Genomic DNA, 19,659 nt, shown 5'->3' with positions numbered 1-19,659 from the left:
TGCAAAGCAACGGTAGGATTGGTGTCCTTGTAAGAACTGCGTGCCAGGTGTATCCTCGAAATGATCCGTTTGTGAACAAGTATTTCAGCTTTCATAAGCCAAAGAGTTCAGGGGGAGATTACATCAATGAGAGGTAAATCCACACGACCTGATGAGGTCTTGTTTTAGAGAAGTGCTGCTGGTGGCAGCATGAATAGAGGTGCCGGTCTGATCTGAGGGTTATCTATCAGTTGCAGGTGCAAACATTTGCAGATGCAGGCATAAATGCAGCAGTCACACACACCTGCATTTCTTTACTGCACCTTGACAAATGTAGAGATGAATAAATGCACAGTAAAGGATATCTTCTGTGGCTTAATTCCTTTGAAATTATAACTTCAATGACCCATAATGTGGAAGCTACACATTTTTTCTGACATTTTGAAATAAAGTTTGATATAGAATGTAAACACACTGTTCACTCTGCAGTCCATACAGTCCATATATGCAAACTACACTGCAAGAACAGCCTGTTTTGGTTCATTTACATATATCCATCTATTCAGTCTACAGCAGTTTAGCTCCGCCCATTCACTCTGAATATTTCCTGCAATTTATTTTTCATTTTTCAAGTCATAATTCCTTTTTATGTGACCGTTTTCCAACCTCCCTTTATCTCTTAAAATGAATCAGTGCCTTTAAGACTTATGTAAATAAGCTCTGTTCTGATTGGCTGCCCTATTTTGTACCATTATGCAAGTCCAGCCTGAAACACTCCTTAAAACTTGTCAATGGGCGGGGCTAAAATGCTGCGGGCTAAATAGGAGTGTATGTGTAAATGTGTTGGTTTTCATGCCATCACAGAAATATAGAGTATGAAAAACAGGCCGTTTTCACAGCTTAGTTTCCATTTATAGACTTGATGGACTGGGGAGTGAAACTTCAACAATGTTTGCATCCTACATTAGTCTTTTATTTCAAAAAAGAGAAGAAAAATCGTTTTTCTATGGTATAGGCTCTTTAAGGTGTGTTTCAGCCTGGACTGATTTTTTAGGTAAAAAATTACATAAAAATGAAGGATCACTTTTTTGGTATTTAAATCCACAAACAGGCCATAAGTGGACGTCAAGGTGGACATAAAATACAACATGAATGTAAAGTATGAGCCACAAATATTCACATTCACTGATGCCGATTTCACTATTAACTTAATTAGGAAGTTTCCAGAATGTAACAGTTGCTTACGTCAGTACATGTCAGAAGCACGTGCAGTTGGTTATTTACCTCAGTATTTTCCGTATAGTGAATATTTACCACAGATATCAAACAAGCCTCTGTTGCCTGTCATACAATGATTTTTCAAAATGTCTCCGTAACTCATTAATGTGAACAAAGTCTCTCAGAGCGGTTTGGTGTGGAATGGTTCACTGTTGTAAGCGGTGTTCAGATGTGTAGAGACGTCAGGCAGAACAGAACAGGTAAACTGGTTAATGTAACCTTAACTCACAGGGAAAAAACACCAAATAACCAAACGATTCTTCTCTGAGTAAGATGAAACATTAACACTTACCCGTCGTGTGTTTAGTCTGGAGGTCTGCTGTGGAAGTTTTCTCTCAGGACCCCCTCAGAGCGGAGTCAGTCAGTCAGTGAGCAGTGAAAGAGCCTCCGCGGCTCTTCAGGAGCCGTTAGACTTTAGAACACTGAACACAGAGACAGCAGAGACAGCCGCAGGTCAAAAACCTCGATTATCAAAAAAAACAAAAAAAAACAGAATCCGGAATATGAGAGAAGGAACAGCATCGGCTGAGAGAACGGAAAGACTTCGCTTAGCCTTGAGTGGGATTAGCGGAGAAACGCAGCCTGTCTGCGGTACGAACAATTACAGCGAGAGAGAGAGAGAGAGAGAGAGAGAGAGAGAGAGTAAGTGAGAGTGAGAGAGAGAGAGAGAGAGAGAGAGAGAGAGAGAGAGAGAGAGAGAGAGAGCATATGATTCCCAAAAGAATCCACATAATAATGGATAGATAGATAGATAGATAGATAGATAGATAGATAGATAGATAGATAGAAAGCATATGAATGAATTCCCAAATTAATATACTCTTCAAAATAAAGGTGCCAAAGAGGGTTCTCTGTAAGATTCCATAGAAGAACCACATTTGGTTCTCTTAAAGAACCTTTCAGTGAATGGTTCTTTAGAACAAATTAGATTTGTGAGTGTGAAGACCCTTTTTAAAGTTGGAAGAATCTCCATATAATTTGAAGGTTCTAAGAAGAACCCCTAAATTAGTAAAGAAGGCTACAGAAAGCCTCTACAAGATTCAAACATAGTTCTCATGGAACCAAAAGTGTTCTTTTTATGGCATTGTTCAAAGAAGCATTTTTGCTCATTTTTTAAATAGAATAGTTCTGTATTTCTTAATCTAGTGCAAAATAATTAGCAAAAATGTGAAAGCTAGCTAGCTAGCTAGCTAGATAGATAGATAGACAAACTCTTAACAAAATATGGTTCTTCAAGGGTTCTTTAGTAAAGGGAATGGTTCTATTTAGAACCATACGTTCTATAGAGAGCCACGTCATGCTTAAATGGTTCTTTGCATGGAGAATGCGTTGTATTTGTATATTGTATACAATGTCAAGCTTGTATCAATAGAAGAACCCTTTTTGGTGCTATATATATATATAGAACCATATACAGCACATTCTCCATCATTCAGAAGAACCATTTCACCATGCACAGAACCTTTTAGGCATGAAATGGTTCTGTATAGACCTCATGGTTCTAAATAGAACCATCCCCTTTACTAAAGAACCCTTGAAGAACCATCTTTTTTTTAAGAACGTAAATAAAGAGTGACAATATGAATGAATTCCCAAATGAATCTGTGCAGTTCTACCATTGACAGTCTCAACTGACTTAAACCCTACTCAGCTTGTCAACTCTGAATTGTAAATTGTAAATCTTTTAGGGTTCTTTTGTTGCTGCTGCAGCTCACTTCATTTGAATATGACTGGGCTAAAATGTGAGTAGTGTATTTATGAATAATTCTTGCATTCTGATATTTTGGAAGCCCTCCATCTGTTCTAGCTCAGGGCTGTGCTCCAAGCGCCCACACATAAATGAGATGCAGATTTCAGCACACACTCAGAGAGAGTCAAAATAAGCTGACCTTAGCACTATACTCATCATTGTCAAAGCCACTTTCAAAACATTCTCATTTCCCCCCACATTCTGAAATAAGAGCTTCTGTCCCAGCTCTTCTACTCTTTTAGGCCAACAGTTCTGCTTGATGAAGACTTCATAAAATGGCTTTGAGCCCCAAGTGGAGTTGATGTACTGTACTCACTATGTGGCCAAAAGTATATGGACTTTCATGCCTACCTGAGCTTGCTGGATGTTCCATTCACAAACCATTGGCATTAATATGGAGTTGGCCCCCTCTTTGTGGCTATAACAACAAAAAAGGAAGTATATAATTCTCTAAAATGTCTTTGTATGGCGTACCATTCCTTTCTCTAGAATCTAGCCCAAACCCCGAAAAACAGCCCCAGACTAATTCCCCTCCTCCAACAAGCTTTACTTTTGGCACTATGCATTCCAATAGGGAGCGTTCTCTTGGCATCTGCCAAACCCAGATTCATCCAATAGACTGCTAGATAGTGAAGTGTGATTCATCCACTCGAAATAATTTTTCCACTGCTCCAGAGTCTAGTGGCAGCATACTTTACACCACTCCAGCCAACGCTTGGCATTGCACATGGTGGTCTCAGGCTTGTGTGCTACTACTTGGCCATGGAAACCCATTTCATGAATCACCTGACACACAGTTCTTGTGCTGATGTTGCTTCCAGAGGCAGTTTGGAACTCTTTTACACGTTACATGCTTCAGCACTTGGCGGTCCCGCTTCGTAATTTGTCATGGTCTACTACTACTTTATGGCTGAAGTGTTGTTGCTCTAAGACGCTCCTCTCTGAGCTCTGCGGTATGAGCCGTTCTACTGTTAATGTTTGTCTATTTGACTTCGTACACCTGTTAGCAATGGGTTAAACCTTCATATTTAGTTACTAATATCTTTTTTATGTTGAATATCAATATGTTTTGTAGCCACACTGCAATAGGTCACGCCTTATCATTTGGCAAAGTGCATCAAAAGTAGATGAAACTTTAGTTCACGGGAAGAGCAATGCACAAGCTTACGGCACAGTGTTGGACAAACATTATCTACCCAATCTACAAACGTCATCAGAAGGTAACCTTACCTGTGATCTTATCACAAAAGCCAGCATTTTAAGTACTCAGAACAACACATAGATAAGCCACAGGCACAGTGATGTAATCAAAGATGAACTCTTTGGCACCAAAGATATGTTTGGAGGAAAAGAAAGCATTTCAAGAATATAATGCCTTGCCTACTGTTAAGCATGGGGGTGGATATGTTATGCTTTTGTAATGCAGCCAGTGGCACAGAAAATGTGGGGCTAGAGGGATGAACTGATTCTACTAAATATCAACAAATCCAATATGCAAGACAACTTACACTCACTGGGCACTTTATTAAATACACCTCCCTTTATTTATATTTATTGCCCATTTTATCAGCTGGTCAGTGGTGGTAGTGTGTTAGTGTGTGTTGCACTGGTATGAGTGGATCAGACACAGCAGTGCTGCTGGAGTTTTTAAACACCTCAGTGTCACTGCTGGACTGAGAATAGTCCACCAACCAAAAATATCCAGCCAACAGCGTCCTGTGGGCAGCGTCCTGTGACCACTGATGAAGGACTAGAGGATGACCAACACAAGTTGTGCAGCAGCAGATGAGCTATCGTCTCTGACTTTACATCTACAAGGTGGACCGACAAGGTAGGAGTGTCTAATAGAGTGGACAGTGAGTGGACACAGTGTTTAAAAACTACAGCTGTGACACACCACCACCACATCAGTGTCACTGCAGTGCTGTGAATGATCCACCACCCAAATAGTACCTGCTCTGTGAGGGTCCATTGGGGGTCCTGACCACTGAAGAACAGGGTAAAAGGATAACAAAGTATGCAGAGAAACAGATGGACTACAGTCTGTAGAATTACAAGGTGCTCCTATATGGTAAGCTGATAAAATGGACAATGAGTGTAGAAACGAGGTAGTTTTAATGTTATGGCTAATCACTGTATGTGGTTAGTGTTGTTTTTCCAGGTGTTACTTAATGCCACCTAGTGAAAGCCATAGCATTCCGTTAATAGTCACTGTGAGCTAACAAAGTGCGAGAAATGTTCTGCAAGGAAAAGAAAACAATGCATTATTCAATAATAGAAAGTTAGCTGGCTGCAAGAAACATTTATAGGCATTTCAGGCAAATAATGTTCTTACTAAGTACTGACTGAAATGGAGCCCAGACTTATGCACAGGCCATACTTAATTTTTTTCCTAATATGGTAAACTAAACAAATAAATTATAACTGTCTGTTAAAATTCGCAGAAAAATGTAATATTTAAGTAATCAACAAAATTTGACCAACTGCATACAATTGTACACTTTTTAACATAAAGGTTCCTAAGGTTCTTGACTCGTGTAGAATAGAATCTTTACATTATGTGGATTTTTAAACTTTAAAAAGGTTCTTTGGACCCCACTTATTCAGACAGATGTCTGAAGAGTTTAATGTCTCTAAAAAGCTTCCTCACAGGAGGTTATTATATGAAATGATTATGAATACACTGCCTATGACATTGTTTTACGATAGTTTTTGAGAAGGTATTTAAAATGCATTTCTGTCAGAGAATGTAGGGTGTTGTATTTTCAGATTTAACACTATTTTATCATTATAAATATTACATGTAAAAACTCAGAAGAAACGTGCAGATTCAATGATTATTTTGGATAGTAAAAGGAATGGCTATATTTGACACCTAGTTCCTATCACCACCTATAAAGAAATCAGAGTCTACAATGAGCCACTTCACGTCAAACCACTATTTTTTCTCAACAATTTCATTATGTAGATTTTTTAACCAATGAAAGCCCCTTTAACTAGTTTTTTGAGCTGCTACATTTGTAGTTCTACTAAAATGTTCTGTGAAAAGGTTCTTTTAGTTAAATCATTACTGCATCAAAGTAACACTGCTTTAAACTGAGTATGGGTTTAGGCTACGGCCCTGTTCTCTGCCTTTTAATTATAACACCTCAATATTCATATCGCCACTTAAAAAATAATAGCAATAATCAAGTATCTTCATTTTTTTAAATTTTTCTACAAACCCAATTCCAAAAAAGTTGACAGTAGGTAAACTGCAAATAAAAACTGACAGCAATGATTTGCAAATCCTTCTTCACTTCAGTTGCTCAACAGTCCAGGGTCTCTGTTGTCATGTAGTGCACTTTATAATGCGCCACTAATTTTTAATAGGAGACAGATCTGGACTGCAGGCAGACCAGTCTAGCACCTGAACTCTCTTACTACCAAGCCACACTGTTGTAAACTGAAGCAGGAAGGGATGTCCCTGAAAAAGACGTCATCTAGATGGCAGCATATCGCTGCTGTAGGAACAAACCCTTGTATCTCCAAAATGGTCACTTTACAGGAGAAGGAAAAAACCTAGTTTAATTTTAATGTAAGTCAGTGGAACCAGAGTTTTTTCCAAGTAATTTTGGGCCATTTCTTTTGGTTCATTTATCATGAAATTTACACATAATGTAAAGAGATTATGAGATTTTCCGAAGTATTCCTGGGCCCATGTGGTTATATTCATTATAGAAGCATGCTAGTTTTTAATTCAGTGATTTCTGAGGGATCAAAGGTCAAGAGCATTCAGTTGTAGTTTTTTAGCCTTACCCTTTATGCACAGAGATTTTTCTGGATTCCCTAAATCTTTTGATGATATTATTCACCATGTAGGGTGAAATACCTAAAAACTTTGCAAATACTTGATGCGAAATGTTGTTCTTAAACTGCTGACATACACTATATGGCCAAAAGTTTGTGGACATCTGCTCACCCAGTGTTTCTTCCAAAATCAAGAGTATTAAAAAGGAGTTTGTCCCCCTCTGCTGTAGTAACTGCCTCTACTCTTCAGGGAAGGCTTTACACTAAATATTGGAACATTGCTGTGAGAATTTGATTGCATTCAGCGTTGGGAGCACTAGTGAGATGAAGTATTGATATCAGATTAGTCCTGCATCACAAACGGCACTCCAATTCCTCCGAAAGATATTGGTTGGTGCTCCATTGCTCTAGAGAACACAGTTGCACTGGTCCACAGCTCACTGCTGGGGGCTTTTTACCCCTCTAGCCTACGCTTTTCATTAGACATAATGACCTAGGCAACTAAGCGGCTGCTCCAAAGCATCCTGTCCTTTTCTGTGGAGAGTATACAAACTGTGTGCATTTGAACTCCTGTGTCAGCAGTGAGTGCATCTTAATGCAGCTGAATTCACTAATAAGAAGGGCTGTCCACAAACATTTGGACCTATAGCGTATATAGTGGCGAGTCTCGGCCCATCCTTGCTCTTACAGGACCAGGCCTTTCCTGGACGCTCTTTTTAATACCCAAGCAAGATTGCATCTTCTTTTTTGAAGCATTTCTTATGTTCCTAGTCTTAAATTGTCCCTGTCCCAACTTATTTTGCAATGTGTTGCAAGCATCAGTTTCAGAATGAGCATATATTTATTCAAAAAAATAAAACATTAAATATCTTGTCATTATACTGCTTTCATTTAAATAAGAGTCAAACTGATATACAAATTACTGCTGTTTTTATTTGCATTTTATCTACTGTTCTAGTATGAAATAGTCAGTACATCATTTGAGCACAGCAGCTGCCCTTTAAATTATGTGCAAAGTTCTTGATGAATGGACCAATAGAAATGCTCCAAAATTCCTTGGAATAAAACTTAACTTACATTAAAAGTGACTTTTTTTGCCTTCTTCTGTAAAGTTGTCATTTTATATCTGCATATAATATATCTGTATAATACATGGAATCCGATGACTACCTGGGATACTGCCCACTTGTGGCTGCAGGGAAGTATTACTATCATTGTTTTAGAAGTTAGAGAACCATTTTTAGAAAGAACTTTAGAGACAGCTTATTCTCCTTCTGTAAAATCACAGCAAGAAAAAACAAATGTAGGCATATGGGAGAGTCTTTATTTTTCAAAACAAAGCCATTAAATTAGCATCAGTTCATCGTCACATAATAACAAAATCCATAATAAAGAGGAGTAAAATATTTTTTATGAATATAAATGATGTATAATTCTTGCATACAAATATATCTGTAAGAGATCAAACACCTGCAAAACATTATTACACTTAAAAAAAAACCAACCAATATTACCTCTTCATACATCTGTTCATACAAATCCACTTTAACTCACAGCACTGTAATCACAGTCATTTTTAAAGAACCAACTACAAACTAGATCTAAAATTATCAGTTAAAACAATTAATTTTTTTAAATCTAGTACAAAACTACAAAACACATTTTAAATAGTTTAATTACATACAAAATAATAAATAACATTTACAAATGTAACAAACACATATTTACAGTCCCCTGGGGTCAATTTTTTGCTTCACTGAGAAATATCCTGTTCAGTCAGAGCATCTTCTAATGTCTTAATGTGTACAAGTGGAATTTTTGCTACTTCAAAAAACACCCTGCAAAACACAAAAAGACAGCATATGAAATAAACAGGACTGAATTACCAGCTTTCAATTTTATCACAATGCATTTACTTCACTTACTTGTGAGAGTACTTATTTTCCACAGCTTTGAGTTTTTCATCTGATGGGCTGGCCAGCATTGCGTACAGTCTCCTCACCAGAGGGCTCAGGTCGCTCAGCACATAGCCAGTGTGGTACTGAAGAGCCGCTGTCTGCAATGGAGACAAAGCATCTACCATCATCAGCTAACTTTCCGCCAGAGGACTTTAAGGTTTGTTACTGCACTGTTATTGTACAGGCTTATGATCAGAGTGGGGTCGAAACTAGTTGCATTTACTCACTCAGATGCGCTCAATTATACAACACCTAGTTCAGATGACAAGTTTGATTGGTTGAGAAGTATTCTACCTGAGTGGTCATTTGCTTTATTTTTTTTTTTAAACAATAACAAGTAATGTACTTTTATTTCTACTCAAGTAAGGAATCTATGTTTTACTCTGTTACACTTTAGTCATTAAGATCTATTTACTAATTCTAACCCTAACATTTAATAACTAAATGTGCTTAATCTCCTTGTGCAACATTGGTGGCAACATCTGCACTGCTTTGCCACTTGTCACACCTCTGACCTTTGAGATTTAGCATTTATTAACCAGAGATTCATGGAAAAAAATAAATAATAGAGCCTAACCAACTTCAGTTGCCATGCTGATGGATGCGGGATGTACTGAAGTTCACCGAAGATTTGTAAGTTACTGAGTAGTTAAGTTTTATACCTTTTACTCTTACTCAAGTTGTATTTTTGGAAAGGTACTGTTACATTTACTACCACTCCACTGAAGTAACAACACTTTTACTCAAGTATGGGATTAGGCTACTATACCCACCAAAAATTCTACAACAGACTAGCAGGCTCACACACTGTGTGCATGTGGTACTTACCCATCCTTCTAGGCCTTTAGTGATGAGTGCAAGGAGCAAGCAGGCAGAAGCAAGATGTGAAGCTCTCTCAGGCACCAGCTCCAGCTCCAGCAGGCTGAGTTCACACACGTAACGTGCAAGCGTTAGTGTCTCCATACTAGCATGGGCTACCTGTGCGTTTGGTGATAAAAATGTGTGACAATAACATGCATTTGTGAATAAAGACATACTTGCCATACTAGTCAGTTAAAGAACACTAGCTAAGTTAGCTGATATCGGGCAGCTCACTCTGAATTTAGCTTCTACAGAAGCTCTACACATACCCTCTCTGCAGCCCTCTTTAGTTTTTGTGGCTTTAACAGTGTAGTAAGGGTGGGACAATTTCAATAGAGTATTGAAAAACAGAAAAAACTTACATTTGAAATAGTGTATTAACATTTAAAACTGCATATGTCCCTCAGTCTTTTATCTGCTACCTTTCATGGAAACCTTCACTCACACGACAGAGCTTTTTCTGAAGACTCATAAATTCTAAGTGTTGCAATTTTTCAGGCTTATTCTCTTAGAAGGATGGCACAGCTGCCTATTTTGACTGTTCTGCCTATTATGATGCCACAGCCATCCGTAACTGGAGGTCAAGAGAATATATTTGCCTTTGCTTTCTCTGGGTGGGCAGAATGGACCTCTCCCTCCACTACCCTCCATCTATATTAGGGTGATTCCATAGAAAACCTCCTGTAATTTCACCATTAATCTTCTGATATGGGTGAAATTACTTTTAGATCTACACTACATGCATTTTGGGGATTTGAAGGCCTCTCTAGTGGAATTGCGTAATTGCCTGAGGATGAATCTGATCATTGCGAGCATGTTGAAATTAAAACAAACAAAAAAAAAACCTTCCTTCAAAACTTGGTGAAGGATGTGTCTTCAGAGGATGCGAGTGAATTACCTACTATTGTCTTCATATCTTCTTCAGTATAGTGTTGATTTTGTATTTAAGATTTAAACACTGAGCCGGGCCTTCTTTTCAAGACTATGTGTGCAGGATGTTAATTGGTAAAGATGCCACAGCTCTGACTTTTAAATTACTATTTCAAACTTTTCAGATGACTCACACCATATTTTGGAATTTTTTTCTCCTGACTGAGTAATGCTACTTCTTTCAATTTTAAGAAAACAAAACAAAACAGCAGCTTTAATTTACAGCTCACAGTCTGTCACTCCCACTTGTACACCGATGTGTATGCTGGCTATTATGGTTTGGGCTAGTACTGCTACAGCAATCAAATTTCAAAATGCAATTTCATATTTCATATACAATATGAAAACAGAAAGCACTGATTTGTAAATCTACTTTGACTTGTATTTGACAGTACAAAGACAAGATATGCAATGTTTTACCTCATCCACTTCATAGTTGTTTGAAAATCTATGTACATCAAATAATATGTTTGGTAACACTTTCTATGAATGTCACGTTCGTAAGCATCTATAAACACATTTATAACATGTTATAATGCCTTCATATGGCATTATAAACATGATTATAAACATTTATAAAAATGAATTACACTGGATTACACTTTATAGCCATGTTTATTATACATTATGAATTGTTAATATAATGCATTATAAGTAGTATTGATAACATGTTATACTGTCAGTGCCAAAGAAGTCAGTCCCAGCTTGGAGACTGCAAAGTAAAGACAAATACCAAGCTAACGGTGGTGTACACTGACTTTCCCACACTGGGTAAAACACTGATGGCAGCACTAGTTTAAACTCTGACATTTGAAGCCTGTAATGTGCTTTATTGTGTATGTTTTAGTGTTTCAGTAAATTCTTCAGTAAATACTTCAACTTGAAGCCTCACTCTTAACACTGGAGGAGGCTTTAGTACAGCACGCTTCACTTTACTTGGAGTGGACAAATACGACTTATGAGCTCTTACAATTTGTTATGAACAGTACTTATATTATGTTAACAATTCATAATGCATAATAAGCATGGCTATAATGTATAATGCATTTTTATAAATATTTATAGCCATGTTTATAATGCCTTATGAATGCATTAACATGTTATGAATGTGTTTATAGATGCTTACAAAGGTGACATTCATAGAAAGTGTTACCATATGTTTTTGTAATGTTTTACAGTACAAGTAAAACTGAATTTACTAATCAATGCTTTCTGTTTTTTATTAGCATTTCAGCAGAAGATACATTTGTGAGGGCAGTACATGGTCAACTGTCTCAGCAATCCTCTAAATTCAGGTAAATACGAATTACTTTCATTTCTACACACATCAAAAAGAAGGTTCTAATGTTCTAACCTTTGCATAGCGCCTGAGGAATCTGTATGGAACAGGGATGTTAATATCAAAGTTAAGTCCTTGTAAGATGTTCCTTTCCATGACAATGAACTCCTGCCTCTTGTAAGCATCATCACAAATGTACAAGAAGTCATCAACGCAGGGAGGGCACCGCTCCTAGACAAAAAATGAAACACAAATATTGATTCAAAATGCATTAAACCATGTGCTATTCTTCAACCAGTAAAAAAGTACCTCACAAAAAATGCCATCATTGCCAATCAAAAATGTGCTAACTAGCACTATGAAAGGAGCTCTGCTGGTCTTCTTTTGATTTTAGAAGTTGCCCATTCAGTCCCTGCATACGTTCACTCTCTTACCTCAAACTTGGCAGCGATGAGCATAGCCGTGGAGCCAATGAGCTGCAGGGATTCCTTCATGACCACAGTGACAGCCAGGTAGTGGTCTGTGAGCTTCACTGCTAGATATAGGGTTTCGTGATTGAGCTCAAAGTTTTCCTGCACAAAGAAGTTAAAATAACTGCAATAAATATATGAGACACATGAATAAGAAAATGCTGCTAAAGGACTATTACATTTCAATAATTTTACAGTACTAACCAAATTACTTGAGCTCATCTGAATACTGAAAAAGTTGTCACTTGATCCCATATTTTAATACCTAAGTAGTCTGCTAGACTGCTGTTTGGGTATCTAAATTACATATTGTATACGTATTATTAATAGCAGAGCTTCTCGATTAATCTGCAGGCTGTTACAGTCTGTACATATACCAACATCCAGCACTTCACACTATGGTTTAAGCCACACCCACTTTCGATTTGCAAAAGACCTCTGAAGTAGTGTCAACGAGAAAACATGTCTGGGGACAACTTGTTAAACTTTAGGTGCAGGACGGCACCAAAAGCCACAGCAAACAAGGGTGCAGCCCTCGAAAACCTGCCCCCATATTCCTTTAGTGTGTGCTATAACATCCAGACCAATCGATAGCATTACTGCATGTAAATCCTCAAGAAACTTTTCTTGAGGACATTTTAGACATGCTAACTTACAACTTACACCTTGTATCCATAGGCTAACAACAGGTTTAATGTCCATCAGGCAATGTTGATGAGTGCTTCATGATGTGTTACTTTGAGTTTAGTGAAAAAAATGCTGATCCACGTTTTCATGTCACTACTAAAACACATTTTTGAGTTTTACTTTACTGCGTGTGTACAAATGTTTAAAGCTATGTTTGCTGTTCATGTACTGGCTAGTATTTTTGAAACATTTGATAAAGTTTTGGCAACATTTGGTTTCAGAGGCATTATTGTGTTACTAGTGGCAATGTTTAATTGTTTGTTTTAATAAAATACACATTATTAAAGTATAGGGTCATTCAAAGTAAACAGATTTTAGTCTCAAGTCCACGTCAGTTAAAAGCATGAAATGTGTTTTCAATTCTGACTTTTAACCAATTCGGTAGAAATGATCCATAGAGAAAAAAATGATATACCCAGCTCTGTAAAGAATAAACTAACAATGACGCTTACCTGGACTTCCACCATCCAGTCCACAAGAATGCCCCTCATTTCTCCATTCAAGTCTGGCTGATTGTGCATGTAATCAGTCAAGACAAACTTCTCCTGCAAAGTAGAGAGAAAATGTACACACAGTGCAGTAAACCATTTACCCAGTAGCTGCCATTTTTTAAAAGGAGAAGTCACGCGTCACCATGAATGTCCTTCTTGAACACAAATTGTAGCATGACCTCCAAACTTCTGCACAAAAAACAGCATCCAAACTACAGCAGGTTCTCACCTCTCTATTCTTCAGGTAATCAAAAATATCTTTGGCATACTCTGGACTCATCAAACAGTCACCAGCCTGCTCCTTATCGATGTCAAAGGCTTCTGGTATCTGAAGATAACAAGAATGATGCAGCCTTAAATACTTGATTGAAGTGAAAAAGATTTGTGTGGCTCCACACAGTGTATCCAGGATAAGTTAAAGAGGCTCTTCAGCTTAGTTTAAAAATGTGCCATTGCTACATCTGTTGTAAACACGCCTACTCGCCTCCTGCAGTGGTGCAGCAGTATTCTCTACAGGAGAGCTGCCTAAACCTTTTGTCTTGAGGGGCCAAAGCGCAATGTTTGTTGTGGGCCGAAGACCATAAAGACAAAACAATACATAAATTAAGAAAGCAGCAAGGCTTTAAACTGCGTTTTTAAAATGTAATTTATAACATTAGACTACATATTGTTATTAAAATACTTCAAAAATTATTTAAAAAGTGAAAATAATTTATTAGGCTATATACAGTATAATATGTTAGCTGGAAAATGCAGATGGAAGTCGGATAGCTAACCCTATATTTAAAAAAATGCCAGTGGCATCTGTTTTGTGCTGAAAAAAGATAGAATTGTTGTTTACAATTTAATATCTGAGGTCAGTGTTATAATAATGCTTGATTGTATTTATTAGCCTTTAGCTCAATGACTAGGCTAGCAGAAAGGTTGAATTAAATACTGCAGGGATTCCAAGTAGACATGTTTGTATAACATGTTTGTGAAATGCATGCTGGGTACTGTAGTGAGAGAACATTGATGAATGAAAGCATCAAAGCAATATAAAATAGTGAACTGTGTCAAACCGATGAGGCTGACTGATATAATGCTGCACTACAGAATATTGCATACCATGACAAAGATCAAATCAAACTCTAGTTTTAGGCCAGAATGCCCCTTTACGATATGATATTTTTTCATAATTACTAATGGAGGCACACCAATTATTCAGAATACTAATGACAAACTGCTAATGGTGACATTCAAATCATAGATGTTTCATTTGGTACATGATTAATGACATTTAACCTTAAAGACAGGTACACTACAATATTCATATAGAATGATACAGCTCTTGTTTTATATATACTGTGTTTCTGATGTAAGCATTTTTCTAAATGCTCAGATATCAGTGCAAACTTAAAGAGGTAAAAGGAAAGAATTGCTGTGAGAGACAGGCAGACATTTACTCTGCCATGTGTGAAAAGTAGAGGACATGACATTTAACCTTTTGTTCTTGGACTGCAGACTCCAGAGCTTGTTGGACTGCAGACTGCTCTTTAGGCCGAGACGCACTGCTGTCTTCTGATAGCGACCCCTCCACCTGACCTTCAGCTTTCTTGGGCTGCTCCTCAGACGACGGACATTTAGACCTGAAGTGACAACTTATTGAAGCAAAAGTCCTACAACGACTGGGAATGATTATTAATCATTATTACCTCGTTCGTTTCCAGCTAAATTTGGCTTGATAAAAAAAATGCCACAGAATTTGCTCTGATGAAAATTTAAAGCAATGAAATATTCAGTTATACCTTAAATCTAACTTTTTTAATTCCATGTTATTTTCATACTTTTATTCACAATCAAATTTGTATTTGTCGTTCTGTTAAAGTCAAGAGTGCTGAGTGGAAATACGATAAATTAAGCGCTAAAAACTTTTTAGGCTTCACTTTTTAGATGTACGATCTGACCACATTAGAATTTTTTTTTTGTTCTCAGGCAAGCTTGCAGATCAGATGGACCAAATGACTTTAACAGGTTAACTGCATGGTTCTGAAGAAAAAGACAGCCTGGAGTAAAAACTACCTCCCATGAACTTCCACAGGGCATAGAACCACATTCAGTTTGATTCACCCTGACTTACACAATCATATTAATCAATTTCAGTTAATAATCTTTAGCATTAAGCTGAGCCATAAAATAAGCACCATGCGAGCTGTATGATTACACATACGTGTACCAATTGTAGTATTTCATGATTTTTATGTTGGCTTGTGTTTAAAGTTAATGAATGGTTTCTGAGTGTTACGACCCCCAGCCACTCTATTTTACAAGAACATTTAACAAACCTGACATTTTTTTACCAGACTGTTCTGTTCGGCTTCCTTCTATTAAAATTACACAAAGCAGAACCTTTCACAGTTTTGTAATGGTTAAACCAGACAGAAGGTCAATTTCCAGAAATCCAACTATTTATTTTAAATTCCATATTTAAACCTACTATTTTTTATACATACACTGCAGTTAACGGTTAGGTTCTGAACACAATTAGTAAAATGCACAAAAGAGAACAGAAAACAAAAACAAACCGCTTCGTAATAGGGACAGTGCTATTTTATGGGTATTATACTGAAAACCATTATCACATTATTTTCTAATCGTACAGCACTGATTAAACGTCTTATCTTGAGATGGAAATAATAACGGTTAGAGGACACTGCATTGCTGTATTAGGGGTATAACAGAAACTCAAAGAGCTCCCTTATTGCCCACCCCATGCAAGTCAAATAAAGGTAATTCAGTAATGGAGAGTGCTGCTGGAGTTCTTAAACACCTCAGTGTCACTGCTGGACTAAGAATAGTCCACCAACCAAAAACATCCAGCCAACAGCGTCCTGTGACCACTGATGAAGGACTAGAGGATGACCAACACAAACTGTAGAAGAGATCATAGTCATCATTACCTCGTCTTAACCGCTTTGCTTGTCAGTGCCTTTTTGGCTGGCTTACCACTCTTCACGGAGGGACCATTCTGCACTTTGTTGGTCTGATTGAAAGAAGAAAAGGCCTTTTTTATTCCATCACATTTTGAATGATCTCAATTATTCAGAATGTAAAATTATGGCTCATAAGAAGTACAGGTTACAAAGGTCCTCTACATAAAGATCTTCTATAAAAGGGACACAAGTCAAAAATTACTTTATTATTTATAATATTATTGCACCTTAGATTATATCAAGCAGTATGTTCAGTGAGTACTTACATTTGTAAGATCAACAAATGCAGATCTTTTCTTTGGCCCCCCCTGGGGGGAGGAGGGAGTTCTTTTGACATGAAACACCTCCTCCTGTAACAAAGAAAAACGACAAAGCCATCACCCCTGGGCTTATGGGCGTCTACGCGTTCAGCATTTCTGCATTATTTATACGTGCAGATGCGGCTCATTTTCGCCATTAATGAGTCAGCATGTCAAAGAGACGTTAGTCAGGACAGCTGACTATTTAACCAACGTTAGGCAGCGGGTTACCAAACACAAAGCGCCCCAGTGGACTCACCTGGTTGCCAAGTCCGCTCACTTTACCCTGGCGTTTAGATAAAGAGGAATGCTTGTTACTCCTCTGGAAAGGCATGGCTAACTCGACTCTGATGGTGCCGGTCCTCAAGGTTTTACTTCTCCGTCGATTTTAGATGAGTTGATATGCGGGGCAGTCGCAGATCTCACACATCAGATTTAACTCGGCTCCTTTCCACAGACTTGTTTACCCCGCAGCCAGACAGAGAGACAGAGCCGCTCGCTCATACAGCCGGTATAACCGAGTCCTTCTGCTAACCGGCACAACGGATAAACCACAGAAACACGAAGTCCGATTGGTCACGCGCGAGTTCAAACACGACCCGAATCGCGATTTATTGTAATTTTAAAAGCTATTCACAAAGAAATGAACGTTCGTTCATTTGTATGAAGTATTATGGAAACATACAGTTTGAACTCGGAGCTCCTCCTGAAGCGCGCGCTGATTGGTCCACTGCAATCAAACGTCAGCAGTCGATTTAAAAGCGCTGGCCAATCGTCTTTTGTCCGTTTGCGTTTCTTTTTAACCAATCAGGGAAGAGAAGGCGTACAGGCAGTGCAGTGATCTAGGCCATCTGTTGGTTGCGTTCAAAACATTTCGAATCGCTTTTAATTTCACAATTAAAAGCGATTCAAATGTATTTAAAGCTGGAACTTTAGTGAAATGATAATTGTTCAATTATACAGGCACAGAAGCCGCGAATACAATATAAAAGCAGACTTTTTTGCTAAGCCACATAACCGTGAAGAGCAAGATACAATTGAACTACAAAACCCATGGTGACGCTCGGTGGGGTGTAAGCTAGTGACGTAATCTGTGACGCAGACTTTGTAGTACGTTTTGGGAAAACGCTCGTAAACAATATATTTCCATATTTTACTAACATTTAATCATTTGGAACTAACATATTGTCAAATCCAACTGAATATGAGGAGTTACGTTGTACAGCCTATAGTGTACAGTACCTCCGATTCATTATTAACGTGCGAAACAGCAGGGGGCGATCGGACGACTGACCTTTATAGCGTTGTTACCATAGACTGCATATGGTTGTTACCTGTGGATACACAAACATACAAAAAGTCCAATGTTACCTATTTACCTATTTCAGGCATATCATACTTACGTTGCGTACATTGAAATGTTGTAACCTCAATGTATTCTCTTGTACATCTTTCCTCACAAGAGAAAATAGAGATGGCACGTGTCATTTGTTCTTCTAGCAATTAAATTGAGAGATGGGAAAACCTGGATGGATAAAGGTAGCCATGAAGGTGTGCTTGTAGTAGCTTTAGTTAATCCTTTACTGCATAAGTTATAAAGTACACATGAAAAAATGTAATAATTTTCTTACAAACATATTACAATCATTAGAAGTCTAAAAATAGAGTAGTTTGCATTTTGTTGCCATATGGCAACAATAAAGTTGTGTGTGTGAGAGAAAAAAGAAGCACAGACTGTAAAAGGAAGGCATGTGATCAGAAAAAAATATATCATTAAAGCCTTTATTTAAAAATGACCTTCATATTGCAGTTAAAAAATAGATAGAAAGTCAGTGTTGCCATATGGCAGCATCTTGCAGTATGTGGTTAAATATTGTCAATAATTACTTGAAGTGTAATGGTGAATATGTCTCTTTATCTTTGTGTAGCTGGATGTAGCTTCTCACTGCTCCCCTTCTAGTTGGACAATGGTACTAATAAACAATGGAGAAGACCCGGTTTCACTGGCTGATCATGATTATGAAAGGCCATCAACATTTTCTTTTATATTCTAACCACTATGAAGACACTGCACAGGACACAGCCTGAAAATCTGCACAAGAACAACAAACTAAGCATGGCAGAAAGCATGTAATGAGAAGACCACAAAGGAGGCTCCCAAAGGCCTTCTGGTTGCTAAGGTTCCAGATGAGCCACTTGATTATACAATCTGACGGCTGGATGTGGTTCTGTGCCAGGACAGCTGACGTGGACATATTTGGAAAGCAGGAGAAGTGAAAAACGAAGCTGAAGCACAGGAAAAGAGAAGAATAGAGAAAGACACCTTGAAACTGAGAAAGAAGACCTTGATGCTCTGTAGGAAGGAGGAGTAGACAAAACAAACATGAATGATTGAAGAAGAAAAAATAGGGCCAAGGAGCAGAAGAAATTGGATAGGCAAAAGAGATAACAGAAAAAAAGTATTTGAGAAGGATAAACATTAAAATGATTAATATAAGCACATGGATTAAGAAAAAGTTATAAAAGGCTGGCAGGAGGAACAAAAGATGAAGAAAAAAGAGGATGGAGAAAAGGAGAACGTGAAAAAAGGAACTGGAGAAGAAAAAAGAGGAACATAGACAGACTGAGAAAGAGTATTCACATATGTATGTAAAAAATATAATATAAATTGTGCCTTAACCTTTGTACTGGTCACATTTATGTTTTTCCCAACGTGTTAAATTCAACCAACAAACAGTAATTGTGCATTAAAAATGTGCAGAAGTGTGTTCTCTGTAAATCAACAAAACATACCATTTGACCGGGGTGCCCAAACTTTTACATATGACTGTATATATCATTTGTATGGATTCTACAAGTTTGTGCCGCATTTCTAAAACACACTTAACGTACATAGTTTGACAGATAATGGGGAGG

The 19,659-nt window shown here is 37.7% G+C and overlaps 1 protein-coding gene across 1 annotated transcript; it reads right to left on the bottom strand.

Moving 5' to 3' along the window:
- Window positions 1–8,125: 8,125 nt before the first annotated feature.
- On the bottom strand, window positions 8,126–17,433 carry LOC118820194 (G2/mitotic-specific cyclin-B3-like). The gene is made up of 11 exons (XM_036588366.1): window positions 17,003–17,433; window positions 16,711–16,794; window positions 16,412–16,494; window positions 14,956–15,100; window positions 13,702–13,800; window positions 13,434–13,526; window positions 12,259–12,396; window positions 11,900–12,055; window positions 9,583–9,732; window positions 8,722–8,852; window positions 8,126–8,634 (listed from the first exon to the last, which is right to left on the bottom strand). Exons 1-11 carry the CDS (start codon window positions 17,075–17,077, stop codon window positions 8,550–8,552), a joined length of 1,239 nt encoding a protein of 412 aa, XP_036444259.1. The 5' UTR covers window positions 17,078–17,433; the 3' UTR covers window positions 8,126–8,549.
- Between the last annotated feature and the right edge of the window lie 2,226 nt (window positions 17,434–19,659).

The sequence above is a fragment of the Colossoma macropomum genome, unplaced genomic scaffold, assembly GCF_904425465.1.
Source record: "Colossoma macropomum unplaced genomic scaffold, Colossoma_macropomum, whole genome shotgun sequence".
Taxonomy (NCBI): Eukaryota; Metazoa; Chordata; class Actinopteri; order Characiformes; family Serrasalmidae; genus Colossoma; species Colossoma macropomum.
The sequence above is the reverse complement of the archived record's forward strand: the minus strand, read 5'-3'. Positions and strand labels throughout refer to the sequence as shown.

Coding starts and splice junctions, on each gene's coding strand:
- LOC118820194 (XM_036588366.1), bottom strand. CDS start 17,077: ATGCCTTTCCAGAGGAGTAACAAGCATTCCTCTTTATCTAAACGCCAG. Junction 13,527..13,701: donor ATTACCTGAAGAATAGAGAG/GTGAGAACCTGC, acceptor TCTACTTTGCAG/GAGAAGTTTGTCTTGACTGA. Junction 9,733..11,899: donor TCCTCAGGCGCTATGCAAAG/GTTAGAACATTA, acceptor CCAAACGCACAG/GTAGCCCATGCTAGTATGGA.